This window comes from Semicossyphus pulcher, unplaced genomic scaffold (assembly GCF_022749685.1).
Source record: "Semicossyphus pulcher isolate SPU_LCO1_2020_fin unplaced genomic scaffold, fSemPul1.0.p SCAF_11, whole genome shotgun sequence".
Taxonomy (NCBI): Eukaryota; Metazoa; Chordata; class Actinopteri; order Labriformes; family Labridae; genus Semicossyphus; species Semicossyphus pulcher.
The window spans coordinates 29,096,093-29,113,428 of record NW_027211615.1 but is presented as its reverse complement, the minus strand read 5'-3'; the positions used below and the strand labels follow the sequence as shown (position 1 = coordinate 29,113,428).

Below are 17,336 nucleotides of genomic sequence, written 5' to 3'. Positions count from 1 at the left end.
ACGTGCAGGATTATCGGGAGGACAGAGACCTGGTCCTGATGAGGATAATGAGAAAGCACTGAAAACATACAAAGTGTTACGTGCCGGCTGCTCGTGAACGCGTCTTAATACACGCCGACTGTAGGCGTGGTGTCGTTGGTGTTTTTCCTGTTTCTCCTCCCCCACTCTTTTGCCCTCTCTCTCCCTCTCTGGCTTTCCCTCTACCTGTTTAGGTGCCAGCTGAGCACCTGATAATAATCAGGCCGCCTCCTCATCAGAAGGAGAATAAGAGGAGGCCAGAGGAGAAGGAGAGGAGGGAGAAGGGAATCACACGCCCAGGCGCTCAGTTCCTGATTTTTCTCCCCTTCCCATGCACACGTCAGCGTGCTCGGTTTTGTGACTTTAGTTTGTTATTGTGGTTTGTGTTGAAGCTCTCCGGTAGCTCAGATTTCGAGTTTCGAGCCCGTTTGCGGGGTGTAAGTCGTGTTGGCATCCGCCTGGTTTATCGGTAATGCCTTCACAAGCTCTTCAGTTACAGGAAGTCAGCAAAGAGAACGACTTCTATCAGAATATAAACAAGATCAAAGTCTGCAGCCGTGCAGGCAGCTGTGTGATGTGATGCTCTGCGGTGCTTTGAGCCGAATGTCGATGATAATGATGTGTAGCAGGTGTGTGATTCACCATTTAGCTCAGTGGGTTACAAAAGCTTTGCGTCAATTCAGGGGATGCATCCTTCGAAGGACACGAGCTTCTAAGGATGCGTAGGCCGCTGAGGCTGAACTGAAATGAGCCGGTCTGGTCTACGGAGGATTTCCTGTTTACGTCACCATCTGTTCCCGCCCTTAACCTTGTGTCACAAAGTGCTGCTCATGTCGCCTAGCAACATGTAGCCAGCTGGCTAACTAGCTAGCATAACTAATGTCACATAACTTATTTTACTTCAATTCATTTAGGCCCCTTTCACTGTTTAATATTTGTATGGCGAACTATTTGATTGAGTTGAAGTGAATTGACGTGTGTTCCTCGGCCGCGTAAGAGTCCACCATCTCATCTGAATTGGCGCGCAATGAATCTCGGGATTCGTCGGGCCACAAAGGACGCACCGGTGGATCCATCGAGACCCGGGAAAAGGACGACGCATTTGTTGACCACATCTGAAGGAGCCTTCGACACGCCGCTGTGACGTAATCAGCCTTCAGATACGTCCTTTGAAGGATGCAGCCTCTGGATTGGGACACAGCTAAAGAACTGACCCACTTACTCGGTCAGCCATGTTTCTTTTTTATTTGAAAAAAGACTTAAATTACCCAGAATTCATGGCAAATGGATCCTACTTAGAGTGTCGTGCAGCTAATGATTTTATTTGATGCGTCTGACTGCTACGTTGATCTAAGCCTTTGTCAGAGTCCATCGTAGTGAAACTGCCCGCAGGAGTAAAAGGAAGAAGTGTTGATATCTGTGCTGATCGGACACATTTGGTGCAAAGAGCCTGCAGTCATAGAGAGGAAGGAGACACCATTAGTGGTGCCTTTACTGTCCAGGCCTGTATGTGGCAAACATCAGCCTTCATGCAATCTCTCAACCAGCGGTGATAGAAAGCAGAACACTGTACCTTAATCCGGTCCTGCTCCTACAGATCCTGCATCTTTTTGCAGAAACACAGATTAGCCTACAGGTGATGCAGGAAGTGCAGCCTGCAAACTAAAGTCAATGCATCTAACGTAAATCATAAATTAAGTTAGCCACTTGAGCTCATTTCCAAGAGCTTGTCGTCTTCATTAGAACATTTAAAAACATGACGTGACGCGGGCGAAAGGACAGCGGGTGCATTCCTGAAATCAATCAAACCCTGGAGCGTTAGATCTGCGCGTGTGTCGAGTGTTTCCTTCGGCAGCAGGAGAGACCATACGTGCTCCGACATGCTAATTGTCACATTTAATTAAACACAGTAAATGTAAATGGGGCTCTCACAGTATAGCATGTGGTGTGATCAGTAACTGGAGAGAATGTTAATGTATGTACACAAGCTGCAGCCCTTACAGCAGCTCGCGTCCTTCTCTCAGACCTGTGACAGTCTGACAGATAAATCACGTCGCTCCTGTTCAGATAGATTGAGCTTTTATTTACCTCCCTTCTCTAACAGGGGACATAAATAAGATTACAGGAGGATGTTGTTTGTAGGATAATTCCACTGCAGACCATAAAGGTCACCTTCAGTAACAGAGCATGTAAACAGGAAGTCCCTCGCTTTCCGAGGCACTGAGGAGGATAATGAAGCCTTGTGACACAATGGTTCATGGGTAATTTTGACTATTTGAGATATTTTCATTGTTTTTGATTCTGTTCCTTTTAAAATTCATATTGTTTTCGCAGCTTTTGTCATCAGAAAACAAACACTGCCAAAACCAGAGGGATCCGTGAGGTGATACAAACATTAGTGGAGCAGGAGTAAAGGCAGCTTCACTCAGAGGCTCTAAAGTCCTGTTTATAAAGCTCGGCAACATTGATGAGTAACTTCAGGGTCCGTTTGGTTGTTTGAGTATTTATGCTCAACAAGTGGTGACATTCAGATGACTTGGTGCCTCATTAAAGAAATAATCTGGAAGATTTTCATGTAAATAAATGTCTGTAAGTCTCTCTCTCTCTCTGCCTGAGGTGACACATGGTGACTGAGCCGATGGCCCACTGATGAAAGCCTTTGTGTTTGCAGTATATAGTATTATTATGGGCTGGGTGTCTGTGGCGGCGCCCAGTTAGTGACGCGTTTTCCATCAGCCAGCAGTGGTTGGTCTGCCAGAGAGGGTAGGCGGAGCTAAGCGGCTGCTTCTCCGCTCTCTGCCAGTGTTGCGAGTAAACAGTAATCTACTATGGCTGAACAAACAAAGAAAAGATGGATGACTACAGATACAACTTCAACAAGAAGTGAAAATCCAAAGAAGAAGAAACAAACTCGACGCTCAGATGAAGCAAACAGTCTGAAAAGGAAAGCGACCGTCAGCCAGGAAAATCAAGAGTTACAAGTGTGCTCCCGCAATTACCGTTTATCGCCACAGGTGCCGCCAAAGAGAACGAAACAAAGATCTTAGAGATTATAACTTTAAGAATAGAGGAGCTTAATCCCACATCAAAAGTACTGGGAGAGGCCTCGAACTCTGTGTAACTGAAATGTCAAACTATTGTTTATTGTCTTCATTTTTTAATGTGCAAACGGAGCTGCAGCAAAAGTTTCAGACACTGACCATAAAGAATTATCATCACTTCAGAGTGTGGTGAGAGAAAGGCGACAGGCCCCGAGCTCTGCTGTGAGGAGGGAATCTTCCTCAGAATAAGAAACTGTTTCACAAATACATCCCTCGATGAGTCCGTCCTCTGCTCCGACTCTGAGCTGCTGTAACAAATTAATTTCCTGCAGCGAGGATCAATAAAGTTTTCCTAATCTGATATAAAGGTCTGTTGAATTGAACCATGACGCTCTTATGTAGAGTTCATTAACACCTGGTCTGGAGACATACTGTGGGGACAGTGTGCAGCTCTGAAGGTTAAGGTGATTTAACTTCCTGCTCCGTATCAGCCGTATAAACTGCTCATTCGGCCGCGCCCTAAACTCTCCTCGCGGGGGGGGGGTTTGTGACACCCTCTCCGGTCCTCGTGGTGTTTCCATCCCAAAGGACCTGCAGATGTGTTTACGCTGCAACTTCCCTAACTCCATCCTTAAAATAGCCACACTATTAAGCTCACAGAAATGTTGCTGCCTTTGCAAAAAAATAAATATATCGTGTTAAAATGGAAATCGAATGTTTCCTCCCAGTTGGTCTGTGGCTCTGTGAAATAAATAGATATATAGGCTGCAGAAAATCACTTACAGGGGAGAAGGAGTCAAACATTTAGAGACGACGTGGAGACTGTTTCCTCACCGCACGGACTGTGACACCGCGCAGTCTACCTGTGCTGCGGATGTGCCGCTATACAGTCATTCAGTGTAATCTCATGTGCTGTATTTTTCATAGATTATTTATTTGGCTTTAAAAATGCAAAAAATATTCACAAAGTTGGACACAGACGCGGCAGCCTTTATAAGAGTACATAAAGATTTTCTTTAACGTGCCACAGTTCTTTGAAAGTGCTCATGTCTCTGCGGGACATCTGACTGGATATCTGGTGAACACCAGCAGGAAAAAATGACCAGTTTTGGCAGCAAAACAGGCTCAAAGGATTTTAACACCCACCAGTGTAGGAACTTTCTCTGCACAGTAATAAGCACCAATCGTACCGTTATTTTCAAGGAAACTACTATAATAAAGAAAACACAATCGTGCATGTGACAGTACTTTCAATCAGATCGTCCTATGCAAGAAAAATAAATCCAGAAAAGTCTTTGGAACAATGTTTAGATCTTCAACGTGCAGAAAATAAACGTTACAGAAATACGACATTTAACCATCTAAATAATGAAAAGACTTTCTCCATCAACAGCAGCCTCCTTTATGTGACACTGTGAGTGAGCTCATAAACTAACCCCTCTGTTTATACACTCCACACACTCACCACCTTCACTTGGAGTTTCACAAAGCCTTCTGGGAAATGTAGGAAACAACAAACTGAGGTATAAAAATATAAAAACACTAGAACAGAAACCTTCAATGATTTTCAGTCACCTCTCTGGGATTATAAGTGCGTGCAGATGTTTTACTGAGAGTCGAGATGGCTCATCACTTTATTCATTCATAACAGTTTACAGGAACATTCAGAAGTGATGTTTATGTTCGTCTTTCTGTCTTTCTGTCTTTCCAACCTACATGTAGCACGTTGACGCAGGTTTTTCAGACCCGCTTATGACTGCCGATTGTCTCCCATCACCAGTGAAGTATCCTCCTGTCGCTCTCTTTTCTGCTGCGTCATCGTCTCACGTCACAAATGTACCGGAGACAGGGTTAGTAACCAGTGAAGATGTTACGGTGGTTAGGTCTTTATTGTATCTATTATTCATCCCGTCTGTTTATCAAACTCAGCGCCGACACATCTGGAACGATATTCGAGCGCTGCTCGGACAGAGACGGGCGGAATTTGTAGCTGAGATGACGAGGAGTCGCAGAAGTTACCAACGGAGCATAGCATCGCGCCAGAAAGGGGACGGAGATTAGCGTGTCGACACAGGTTTTGTGTTCCCATCAATGCTGATCGGAGCCGAGGCGATAGTTACCCGGGTCTACTGCAGAGTCATGTGACCCGGGTCTGAATGCTGATTGTAACCTTTCCCATTAAGCAATAAAGCCGAGTGTTAGCAGGTTTTTTGACCAGTGGAAAAGAGGCTGAAGACGAGGAGCAGAGTCAGTCAGCTTCTTCAGACTCCTCGGCTGCTCCTCTGCTGCTCCTCGGCTGCTCCTCGGAGCCTCCTTTCAGCTCACTGTACATCCTGATGTCAGCTCTAAGTGTTTGTCTCTCTGGACGGTGATAACGAGGCAACAAATACATCAACCATCTGCTCTACAGAGAGTCTGTCCGTGTGTGTGCGTGTGTGTGTGTGTGTCTGTGTGTGTCTGTGTGTGTGTGTGTGTGTGTGTGTAGAGCTTACTTATGCCTATATGCACCCCTGCAGATCAGACCTCTTTGCAGTGCTAATAAGTTGACGTGTTTTAGATTCACAGGATAACAATCACACAAGAATCCATCTCTCAGGCCTCACTGTGCTCCGCTTACAAATCTCTCATTGCTCCCTTTACTGAATTTGTTAATGTTTCTGAACGTGTGTGTGTTTGTGTGTGTGTGCGTGTGTGCGTGTGTGTGTGTGTGTGTGTGTGTGTGCGTGTGTTTGTGTGTGTGTGTGTGTGTGTGTGTGTGTGTGTGTGTGTGTGTGTGTGTGTGTGTAAATTCAGGCCTCTTACTTGATGACTGTTCCTTTGGCGCCCCCTGCTGTCGTGAGCATGACCCTGGAGGTGAGGCTGACCCTCAGGTCCTCCTCCTCCAGGCCCAGCAGCTCGGCACAGTGCTCCAGCGTCTGACTCGACTGGTTCTTGATGGTACAGCCGCCTGGAAGACAAAGAGCAGGGCAGACATTAGCGCCCACACCGTCAGGACCGAGAGGCTGTTTGAGGAGGAGGTCTCTCCACACAGAAAGACGCACTACGTCTGAACCGGGACTCAACATGTTTTCTGAAGGTGAGCCTTCAGCCTTTTGTTCTAAAGAAATTCCCTGAGCCGTCGAGTTCACCAGAGTCAGAGGAATAAGAATGTAGGAACAGACGCAGCGATCCATCAACAGACACCAAAGTCACAAGGCCTCCGGCCACAGCTGCCGCAGGTGCCGATGAATAAAAATCTGTTCATATTTCATATTAGATTTTTGGCCTAACATCAGCTGTGTTTTATTTGCCACTTTCCAGCCACGAACCAAAATAAGTTCAAATTGTTGTTTTGTTTTGTTTTTTGCCAAAACATATTGGAAATATTTAAAGGAGCAGTTCTCCCCTGGAAAAGGCCTCAGAGCTGGTGTTCTCTGTCATCAATAGAAGCAATAATATTTGAAATTGGCGCCACAGCTGTGGAGAAAGTCGTACAAACAGCTCGTGGTTTCACCCATTCTACATTCCTACAACTCCCAGCGTGCATTGCGCCCCTCCCTCTGAAAGAAACGGCCCAGCGAGAGACGCTGGAGTGAAATACAACCGTTTGCACTGCCGGTCTAAAGTCGACATTTCCAACCTGACGATTCTGAACGAGACATGACATCGGAGGCCGCGTCCTCGGTTGAGGAAGTGTATTTAGCAAGCTCCCTGGCCTCCGCCAGATGACGTGTTTTACGTAGTCTTGCGGAGGTTTTCCAGGGTCCATTGGAGAAGCAGATAGCGTCCTCCAAAGGCACAGAGTGAAACAGCATGTTTTTTTCCACCAGAATGTCATTAGCTCCCCTTAAGAGCGTGATAGGACTGAGGTTGAAAATCAGCAAACTGGTCCTTGAAGTTTTCTGATGAAAATGCACATTAATGTCTGGAGATCAAGAATCACAATCTTTGACTGTCCATGGATATAAAATAATTTCTACGACACCCTCTGACCCCTCTGACCCCTCTGACCCTCGATGGGTGAGAAAAAACACCCCAAAACGCTTTAACGGGGAAAATATGGAAGAAACTTCTCGAGGGGAAACAGGAGAGAGACCCCTCCTTGATGATGTGTAACTTCAAGGTTTCAACAAATGAACAGGATTTGAGTTCAAGCTCTCGTTTTCTAAACATCCGTTTGACTTTGCAGAATGTAAACGGATCTGAATACAGTTCAAAAGTTCAAAGGGAAGGAAGTTTGCAAACCTCAGCTTTTATAGATGCAAAGCAGAGTTGATTCATGCAAGTGATGTTTGTTAAGATGTAGGCTGAACTTTATCAGAGACGTCTCTCAGGGAGAAGGTCTTTAGAAGTCGTGTAAGTCGCAGAGAGCTCGGCTGCTCTCAGGTTTGAAGCCCTGACCTGGTTGTCTCTCTTTGATCTACGCCGGAGAAAAACTCCCACAACGTGCCAAAAGATTAAGTGGGTGTAAAATATGAATGAGGAAGTAATCTTTTAAATCCCCCACATTTCTGCTACAATGTGCACTTCCATGATGAGAAATTGACAAGCGGGTCTACGTGCGCCCTTCTTAAAGGTGAGGGCGACACTCAGCGCTCGTTATGTACGGAGCCGGTGGGAGTAACACACCCACGTGATGCCAGCTGAGCAGGAGAGGGATGAACAAAGACGGAGAGGAGCTGGGAGGGCTGAGGAGAAGAGTGGAGCAGACACAGAGGGGAATCTGTCAAACAGGGAAGTTTGCATGTTAAGTTTGGCATGTTGAGGGCAGCAGCAGCTAACCAGAGGTGACGGTAAAATATGAACTCCTCTAACCAGCACCAGAGCGACACTCGACATTAGAAGTCTCCCCTGATCAATGCCAACAATCGATAGCCCCTGAAAGCTAAGCTAAGCTAATATTAAATCAATGTCTGGACTGAATGAAGACCCGGTGGAAGGAGATGCTCCAAGTATACATTAGAGCCAGGGACTCAAACCTAAGTCCTACTTAATTAAGCTTCATTATTTCTGCCTGTGCTGATAGATTTCTTCAGTTTGCTCTGAGAGAAGTTCGAGCTGAGGGGAAGTTCTGACTGTCAGTTCAAAGGTCGTGAGACTTATGGGAAGACAAATATGACAACGAACTCAGACAGGGTCATCCAGATCGGTTAGACGTCCAAGTCTGCAGTACGTTCAGATACATAGTGTATGAAAGGATGGGAGGAGTAAGTTTTCCAAGATAAAGCTATGGACAGAAACTATACAGAGATAAGTGTGCAAATCAATCCTCTCTTAATGTCGGCAAAGGAGCTGGAGACGCAGGAAGTGTTGGATACGAGCTGTGATAAGATAAAGGGTATTGACAAGTACGACCATAACAGTAGCATCATTTATCCATACATTCATTCTCCTCCGCTTATCCGGGGTCGGGTCGTGGTGGCATCACACTAAGCGAGGTGACCCAGACGTTCCTCTCCTTAGCCACATTTTCCAGCTCCTCCTAGGGGGATCCCGAGGCGTTCCCAGACCAGGTGGGATATATAATCCCTCCAGCGAGCTCTGGGTCTGCTCGGGGTCTCCTCCTAGTTGGACATGCCCAGAAAACCTCCACATGGAGGCGCCCAGGAGGCATCCTGATCAGATGCCTGAACCACCGTATGTCTGAGCTCCTCACCCTCTCTCTAAGGCCGAGCAAAGACACCCTGCAGAGGAGACTCATCTTGACCGCTTGTATCTCATTGTTTCAGTTGCTACCCAAAGCTCATGGTGAGGGCTGGAACGTAGATCGACTGGTTAATTGAGAGCTTCGCCTTCAGGCTCAGCTCCCTCTTCACCACAATCAGGGTGGGAATCGCAGGGAAACTCATAAAATGACACGATACACGATCCATGGCCCACGATAACGATAATATCACGATACAACGATTCTACGATAAGTCAGGATGGCGATATTATTCCGTATCGATATTTTGTCCCAAGCCTAACCAAGACCGTCTGGCACAACGCCCGGAATACTGCTGATGCTGCACCAACCCGTCTATCAATCTCACGATCCGTTTTCCCCTCACTGTGAACAAGACCACGAGATGCTTGAACTCCTTCGCTGGAGGCAGAGACTCACCTGGCCCACCTGGAGGGAGCAATCCACCATTTTCCAGCAGAGAGCCATGGCCTCTGACTTGGAGGTGCTGACCCTCCAAGAAACCATGAATTATAACCCGTCAAACATCTACTCGTTTGTTCTTCTTCTTCAGAACAGTAGATGTTACAGCAATACGTCTGCCACTAGGAAGGGCTGTATTAGAGATGTTGGTTCCAGGTGAATTATCACAAAGAGACGATAACGAGCAACAAAAACACAGTGCTGACACAGAGTGCAACGTTATTCAAAGTGAGCAAATTGTCAGCAATCAATGTTTTTACACCACAAATATGTAAATGTGTTCCTCTCTGTACTCGGCATCGACTTGTTCTAGAGGTCAGACTGCTGCTGACCTCGGACTAAAAACGCCTTAAAGACAAGAAACCAAACCGAAGTGTGAAGTTATTAATCTGCTCTTCGAGCCACAGACGACTCTTCTCCAGATGTTTCTACATCTTTACCTGCTCTTCTCTCTCTCTCTCGTCTTTTTATCAATCATCTTCTCCACTCGGCCCTGATTGATTCTCTGTCACAGGTCAGTGTTTCCAATCAGTCCATCCATCAGCTCTGTATTGTTCTTCGATACCAGCTGTTTATAAAAGGCTGTATTTTCAGCTCTGTGAAACATGACTTTAAACAGGTCTATATTTGTGCTTGAAATGATTTAACTTAATGTTCCCGGCTAAGAAAAGCTCTTCTGGTTGCACCAAAGACAAATAAATAATCTTTATTTATAACGAGCTCCATAAAATCCGCCCCTAAAGAGCCCTCTATGTAATCTGTAAAGCTCGATGCCCGCTCCTCTGCCTGAACACGTTCTTCCCACTTGCTGTAAGACACGCGCCATGAACGCCCCCTGCTGAGAGAACCAGTCCATTTAATAGGCCCCCTGCCGGGCTCCCCCTTCTTCCCGCGGAGGCACAAAACGACGGGGAGGAACCTCGAGCAGAGGAACTTCACTTTGGAAGTTGAAACGGATTAGTTGATTTTTATGGAGACTGAGCCGCCCTGAAGGAGTTTAGAGTAAAGTGCTGTGAAAACTGAGGCGAGGTGGAGCATCTGAGACGCCACGCTGTTTGAAATGTTGGAATATAATACTTAACAATATCGCTTGAGTAATTATTGCATGTTAATGACATAATTTAATGAATTTCCTCAGAGTGAGAACACTAATTTAAGCGTCAGAGACATTTCCTGTCACGAGTCCCCTGGGCTTTAATTGCTAATAAAAGACAAAGGATGACACCTGCCAGGCAACCAAGTCCCACATTATACAACCATTCATCTTTGACCACAATGAGTCTGAAGTGAGACTGAGGCTGAATATTACTGCGATCAATCACACTGCAGAGTCTTGAGGGATGAGATCAAAATGGCAGCCGCCTCTGAGGATCCAAAGCGGCGCCGTTTAGGAGCCGAAAAGCCGGAGAGATGGATGGGTTCTGATACGGAGCGAATGCAATCACAGAGCGCTGCGGGCTGAACCGAGCCGATGATAAAGTTCCTCCACATCACACCTGTGGTCTCTGAGTTCGGATGGGACGGCAGGTGGAGGCGGGGCGGGGGGAGGATTTCAGGAGCTTAGCTTCAGTAGATGAACTGGTAAGGGCTGGGAAACGCAGGGGAACTCACAGCAGACCATACGCGATACGACTTGCGGCCAACAATAACACTAATATCACGATACAGCGATTATTGATATAGGCTATTGCAAGACAATCATAAACTAAAGCAGTATCACGAGAGGGCGTGTCGTACTGAACATCGTCCCGGCTGTGATCCGGTCGTAGTTTATTACAGACATCCCGCTGCAGCTCACCTGATGTGCTTCCAGCCTCCTCGAAGTCGATGTTTCCGAGGTGCAGCACGCCGGCCACCACCCTGAACAGGTCCAGCTTCTCCGTGTCGTCCAGGCCGATCTTCTTCATGGCCACAGACATCCTGTTGAAGTCGCCGTGGTCGTCCAGCAGCGGGTCCTTCAGAGGGCCCGACTTCACGTGCTGAGAAACAAGAGGGCAGACGGTTTGTTACCTTCCTGCTGATACTTCCAGCTGCATTTCTACATATAATCTATTTACACAGCTTCATTCCCCTTAGCGTACTAGCTTAACGGCTACTTTGTGCATTCGTTCTGGCCTTTGAACTTTGTGTAATCTTTCCTTTTATCCTTCGTTTCTTTACCTCCTTCCAACTGACCTTTCTTTAATTTCTCCTTGCAAACAACTGACCTTCATTCCTTTCTCCTTCAGGTGTTTACCTGCCTCACCACCTTTTTAGTGTGCATCCTTTTCATTGAAAGTCAGGTCAATGAAAAAAAGTTGGAATATTTCGAGCTAAAGAGTGTGGCCTTGTGTACCAATCTTTGAAAACCGACTGACCCTGAGCCTCCAATTATTTTCTGAGTTGTTTAATTTAACATCTTAATTCAGTAACCCAGAACTACAGACATTATGCACACACATCTCTCTGTTTGCCTTGAACATACTGCACAAAAGAAGTGTGAAAAGCAGAGTAAAATAACTCAATCTGCAGCAGAGAGAAGGAAGAGACGGTGAAGAGAGAAACACAAGCACACGTCTGAGTAACCCACTCCAGAATGTCACAGTCTGATGATAACCGCAGGCTAAACTAGCTGCCAAGCGCTCGGCGTCCCCTGTGATCGAATTAAGTCGAGAATGAATTCTGCTGCTTAGTTGGTTCCACTATTTAATCAGGTTCTCATTGGATTTTCATTTGGCCTTTTCATTGGAGCTCATGAAGTCAACTGGAGTAAATCAACAGCAGGAAGGTAACACTCGCTGCAAAGCAAAGCTCGGAGGAATCAAACAACCACTTTAGAGGATGCTGATTTTATTTACAGTCACATCAGAAGCAGCTCAACGGCTTTCTGAGCAGTTTGGTTTGTGGTCAGGAAGGAAGGATGGCAGTCAGAGAGAAATAAGAGCCGATAAACTGCATTAAGACACCTGGAAATGTAGCCTCTGTGAAGTACAATGAGTTTATTTAGAGGATAACAACGTGAGGAAAGGATTCAAAGGGAAGGAGGGGGAGTGAGGAGAAGAAGAAGAACACAGAGAAGGTCAGACTGCTGAGACATTTACTGCATCATGAAGTGTTTTAATCACATGCTGATTTTAAGAGGGTAATTAAAGCTTCTATTTTATCTCTCTTCTATTACCACATATTCAGATTCTTCATTATATTTCCAACACCTGCATCTAAGGCTCTGACCTGGTGCTAATCGTGTCTCAGGTTGTTGATGTGGTTTGTTCGTGATGCGAGGCGTGGCTCAGAAAGGTTTCACGATTTAACTAGTTTTTGTTTCTCGCACATTTATGACTTCATGATCTCAGAAATCTGCATACATTATTTTTTCTTCCGAGCTTGTTCGGATGTTTTTCTGCCCCCTAGTGACCAAAAACATAAATGATGCTTTAATATTGTAAGAAGGAGCATTTCTTTACTTTAGCGAGCTGCGCTACACTTCAGTTAATCAATATGAAATATATATTCAACTATTGTCGGCTGATCACAAACTTTAGATTTTAAAGCGTGTGTATTGGACCTGTATGTGTTCGTTTACGTTATTACTCTATGTTATGTGTGTAATAAAACGTTGTGACATTGAGGGACAGCAGGCGGCGGCCAACACCCGGTCATGAGATATAGTTGTGTGCAGTTTAAATTAAGCTAAAAATAAAAACCGTGATAGAGATATAAGTTATGAATCCTTGAGGTTGTAGAGATTTAAGGGATACGAATCATTTTAAGATACTCCAACTTAATAAGCAAACATGCCAGTGTGGGCTCTGCACGTCGCTGCAGAGTTTTAAGGGTTAAATGGAGGATATCTGGCCGTCAGACTGCTCATGTATCAGCTGGTTTATAGAGAAAACTGTGACACTCAGTCCAAAATAAATAAACACAAAAGCTTCTTGAGGAATTTTGGAGCTTACAGACTTTAGGCGCTCAAGATCCTTTCAAATGAAGAGCAACCATCTTCCTTAAACTGTAATAAACGAACACTCTCTGATCTGGTGAGGCTGCTGACAAAAAGCAATAATGCAAAGTTACCAATAAAGTGGATTTTAAACTAATAAACATTCAATCTTGTGAAGAGCTCATTTCCTAGAACATAAAATATGAACATTGATACATGAGGAGACTCTCACATTTCAAATCAGCACTTTCTTTTCTGCGGCTTATTGAAACAAGCCGATCTGAATCGACCTGTTTGGGATTGAAAGCCCTGCACTGTGACATTCTGAGATACACCGAAGCAACAGTAAGAGACTTCAGCTCGACTGAAACGCTCTAAGCTCTACACAGCAGAGGAAAGGAGGAAACCATACTGTGCACTCACAACATAAAACATCAACATGCATTAAAGCTGAAGACACTCAGAGAGCTCTGCACCCAGCAGGAAGGCTTCCCAAGGTTCACATCAGAGTCAAGATTTAAAGAAGAAGAACTAAATCACCTGGTCGTCCTGTTTGACACGAGACGGAGCAGTGAGGAGACATACAGCACATCACTTTATTTATAAGGGGTAAAAGCAAAGCACCTACGACTACACCTGTGGGAACAGATCTACATTTGATACTTTAGTGCATTTGTGTTTTCTAACCTGAAGCATCCGGTTGTAGGGCGAGTGTGCACCTTTTCTCTAAAGTTTAAGCTTACTTAATCCTACCTTAATCTGAGTCAGCTTTAAAAGGGAAGTCCTGGTATTTTTGCGGTTTATATGACTAACAGTTGCAAAAAGGTTTTGGAATAACTCCAGTAGATCTCTTCAATCTGTGGCCAGAAAACAGGCAGTAATGGTTCTACAAAACCCCAGCGGGTTTATGTTCCCGATCAAAGTGCACTAAAAGTTTTTGTTTGGCTCAGATTGTTATTTTAAGTGTGTGACAACATTACAGACAGGATCCCTACAGAGATAGACCTTTTTGTTAACCAGAAACAGCTCTCTTCAAAGACACCAGACTCCATTGACAAAAACAGTGATTTAAGCCTGATGAACACGGTAGTTTTCAGTCTACAGCTGCCCAGATTAGCTACTTTTTGTGTGTTTTATTTTGTCTTAAACAAATATTGTGTTAAAATGGAACCAACTATCTAAAACACCAAAGTCACACAATCACACAAAAAACTAACCAATAGAGGTGCAGCAGCTCTCGTGGTCTACAAGGTAAAATTACTGGTTTTCTGAATGGAGTCTAGTGTGTTTGCAGAGAGCGATGTAATGTCTGTTTGTGGTTAAAACAATCATCTTCCTCTGTAACAAAAAGGTCTATCTCTGTAGGGATCCTTTCTGTCATGTTGTCAGACACACAGACAGAAAATTTCAGAGTACTTTGTGCAGCCATTACAGCCTTTTTCCCGGCTGCAGGCTGAAAGAATCTACTGGAGCAACTCCAAATCCTTCTCTAACTAATATTAGATTAGACCCAAAATAGGAAGAAATAGGGTCGAGGTTTAAAAACACCATAATTCCCCTTCACAGTGAACACAGGGTTCCTCTCTCTGATCAAATATTACCCGAGCTGTTCGGGTGCCAGCTCTTGCCTCCTTGTGAGAGTGAGTTAAGGCACAAAGCGGAGGATTGTTTGCAAATTAGATTTCATACGAGGTTCTGCAGGCTCATTTTTCTGCAGTAATGAAAAAAGGGACTTTACAAAACCAAACTTCTCTGAGGCCAAACTTCTGTCTAATACCCATCTCTTTGTGCGCTTCTCGGTGCAAAAAGAAGACTCCCATTCACATGCTAAGAGCTGAGATGATCCCAACAAAGGACGTGGAATCAATGTGTCTCTGCGGTCTGTTTGTTTGTTTGTTTGTTTGTTTGGTTGGTTCTTCAAAAGGGATTAATTACTGTGTTTCTCTTTTAGCTGCTTTGTTGCGTCTCTGTATGTCTCCACAGTCGACACCTTTTCAATTTCACCTCTCAGGCTCGCGTAATGAATAATAAGGCAGAGCTCGTCTACCTTTGTGTAACTGTTCTCCTTCTTTTAAACTCTCTATAATCTTATTGTCCCTGGTTGTTGCTTCTTTAAAATAAATACCTGTGTTTACTCTGAAGACACATATGTGATCTGTGTGCAGATATTCAATGGGAAGATGTTTTTATCAAACACAAAGATTTTAACAAATCGTGCAGGATGTTTCAGGTTATTTATCCCTATAGGTCACAATATAAAGTTGGTATAATGTAAAGGGAGTTTGGTTTATCTAAAAAGGTTAATTTCCCTGTAATAAGACATGTAGAAAAGAGGAATTATAAAGTAGGGGGTTAGAATAGAAGAAAGGAAGTATGATGGACGTAGGAGGGAACTGTCTGTAATAAAGGATAGAAACAGACCTGTTAGTATTTATTTCTTCTGAGGATTTATTCTGAAATCTAAGTTTCTAAAAAAGAAAGTGAATAAATAAAATGTGTTAAAGCACCAGTGAGTTTTACAGTCTATTTCTCACAGTGAACTGGCCTGTGGAGAGGCCACTAAACTGATCTCACAATCCCATTTCAATCTCCTGAAGCATCAGGGTGAAATTTACTGCTTCAACTCGACACTTAGGACCTCAATTAAAGCACATTCTGCTTTTTAGGTTTAATTTCAGAGCCATTACACCGCGTTTACTCCCAGTGAGAGGTCGCAGCACGGGGGGTACGTTTCTCTAAATAACGGCTGTTTGGTGAACCTGTGATGTGAGGAGGCCAGAGGAACGGGAAACAACGTTTTCAGAGTTCCTGTGTAGAAAAACTGCTTTTAGAAAGCTCAAAGACACATTCTGATTGTTTTCAGGAGAATATGTAAGAAGTTGAAGAGTTAAAATAACCTTTAACCAAAACGCAATCATGTAAGAAACGTGTGTTATGTTAGATTTTAGATAAGGTGCATAATTGTAAAGGAATGGCAAATAACGTCAGACAAATGTGCGTAGCTTTACGTAACATCCATTCACAATCAGTGAACCCATCAGCTATCATCTGATGACGATATATCGTCTGGGATTAACGGTGAACTTTTCAGGAATGTCCGGTGAAGCCAGCGTTTAGAGATAAACAGCTAAGACTTCCTTCTCCGTGCGCTGCGTTGTTTACAGTCCAGTCAGCAGCTCGAGCAGCGACCGTGTGTTCAGATCAAAGTGAGATTCTCCCCTCCAGGTATGTCTGCTAAATAAACGCTGTCATCTCTTGGTTCGTTCCTTCCCCCCCCCGATCCGCAGATTTTCTTGTGATTGACTTAAATTAACGGCTCTTAAGGTTGTGTTACACGTATCAACTTTTACATCGACGTCAACAGACGATGTAAACATCAACAAGCAACATGATGAGACACAGGGCAACAGGTCTGTGGGCAACAAGGCTCTCTGTTGATGAAACATTACTCTGGTGAGTGACTGTGTGGAGAACACCTGTCAGGTAAAAATAATTGAATAGAAACTTAAAACACACTTGAGATGGTTTATTGCCGTGAAGTTTGTCAGTGAGCACATTTGTATTAGATCGTTTGAGCTAGCTTAAATTGCGGTCGTACTTGGAGTTGCTATGGTAACGCCGTAATTGTGACTCGAACGGAGGAGTAGTGTAAGTTTCTCCTCGGCCCACTGCGCCGGGATGGCCGCCATTGTTCAGAAAATTTCTCAAGCCAGAGAGAGCACATGACCCCAAATCTGGGCTGTGATTGGAGCATTTGTGATGTTGCCCTTTTTCAATGTAAAAGTGTACGGTCAACGTTGAACATTGAAGTTGTCTGTTGATGTTGATATAAAAGACACGTGTTTCTCCACCTTTAAGTTTGCTTAGATAACAACAGCATGATGCAGATTAGTAACAAGCCCAAACGAAGCTTTGTCAGGTCTGTCCTCGAGAGGAGAAGACAACTACTGTAACATGACTGAGCCATCATTTCTGATGCATTCAAGGAAGTCGGGAAATCTGATCGGCTTTCGTGACACTGCGTCAAGCAGGTTTGTGTCAAGTTGAATTTTTGATCTTGAACAGATTGTTAGCTGAACTTGCTGCACATGTTGCTGTTTATAGAGATTAATAAAATGTTAAATTGTTCAGATTGTGTTCCGCCTGCTTTTGCTCTCACAGACTGTTTGTCCTGCTGATGCACGATTGGTCAATACTACTCGGACTACAAACGTACTACAAACGGAAACCAGAA

At 44.4% G+C, this 17,336-nt stretch overlaps 1 protein-coding gene across 1 annotated transcript in view; it reads right to left on the bottom strand.

Moving 5' to 3' along the window:
• Window positions 1-17,336, bottom strand: part of myo6a (myosin VIa) — a 150,289-nt gene that overhangs the window by 87,694 nt on the left and 45,259 nt on the right. Inside the window, 2 exon segments of the mRNA XM_069657761.1 lie at window positions 5,862-6,006; window positions 10,982-11,162. Coding sequence (XP_069513862.1) covers window positions 5,862-6,006; window positions 10,982-11,162 — 326 coding nt within the window.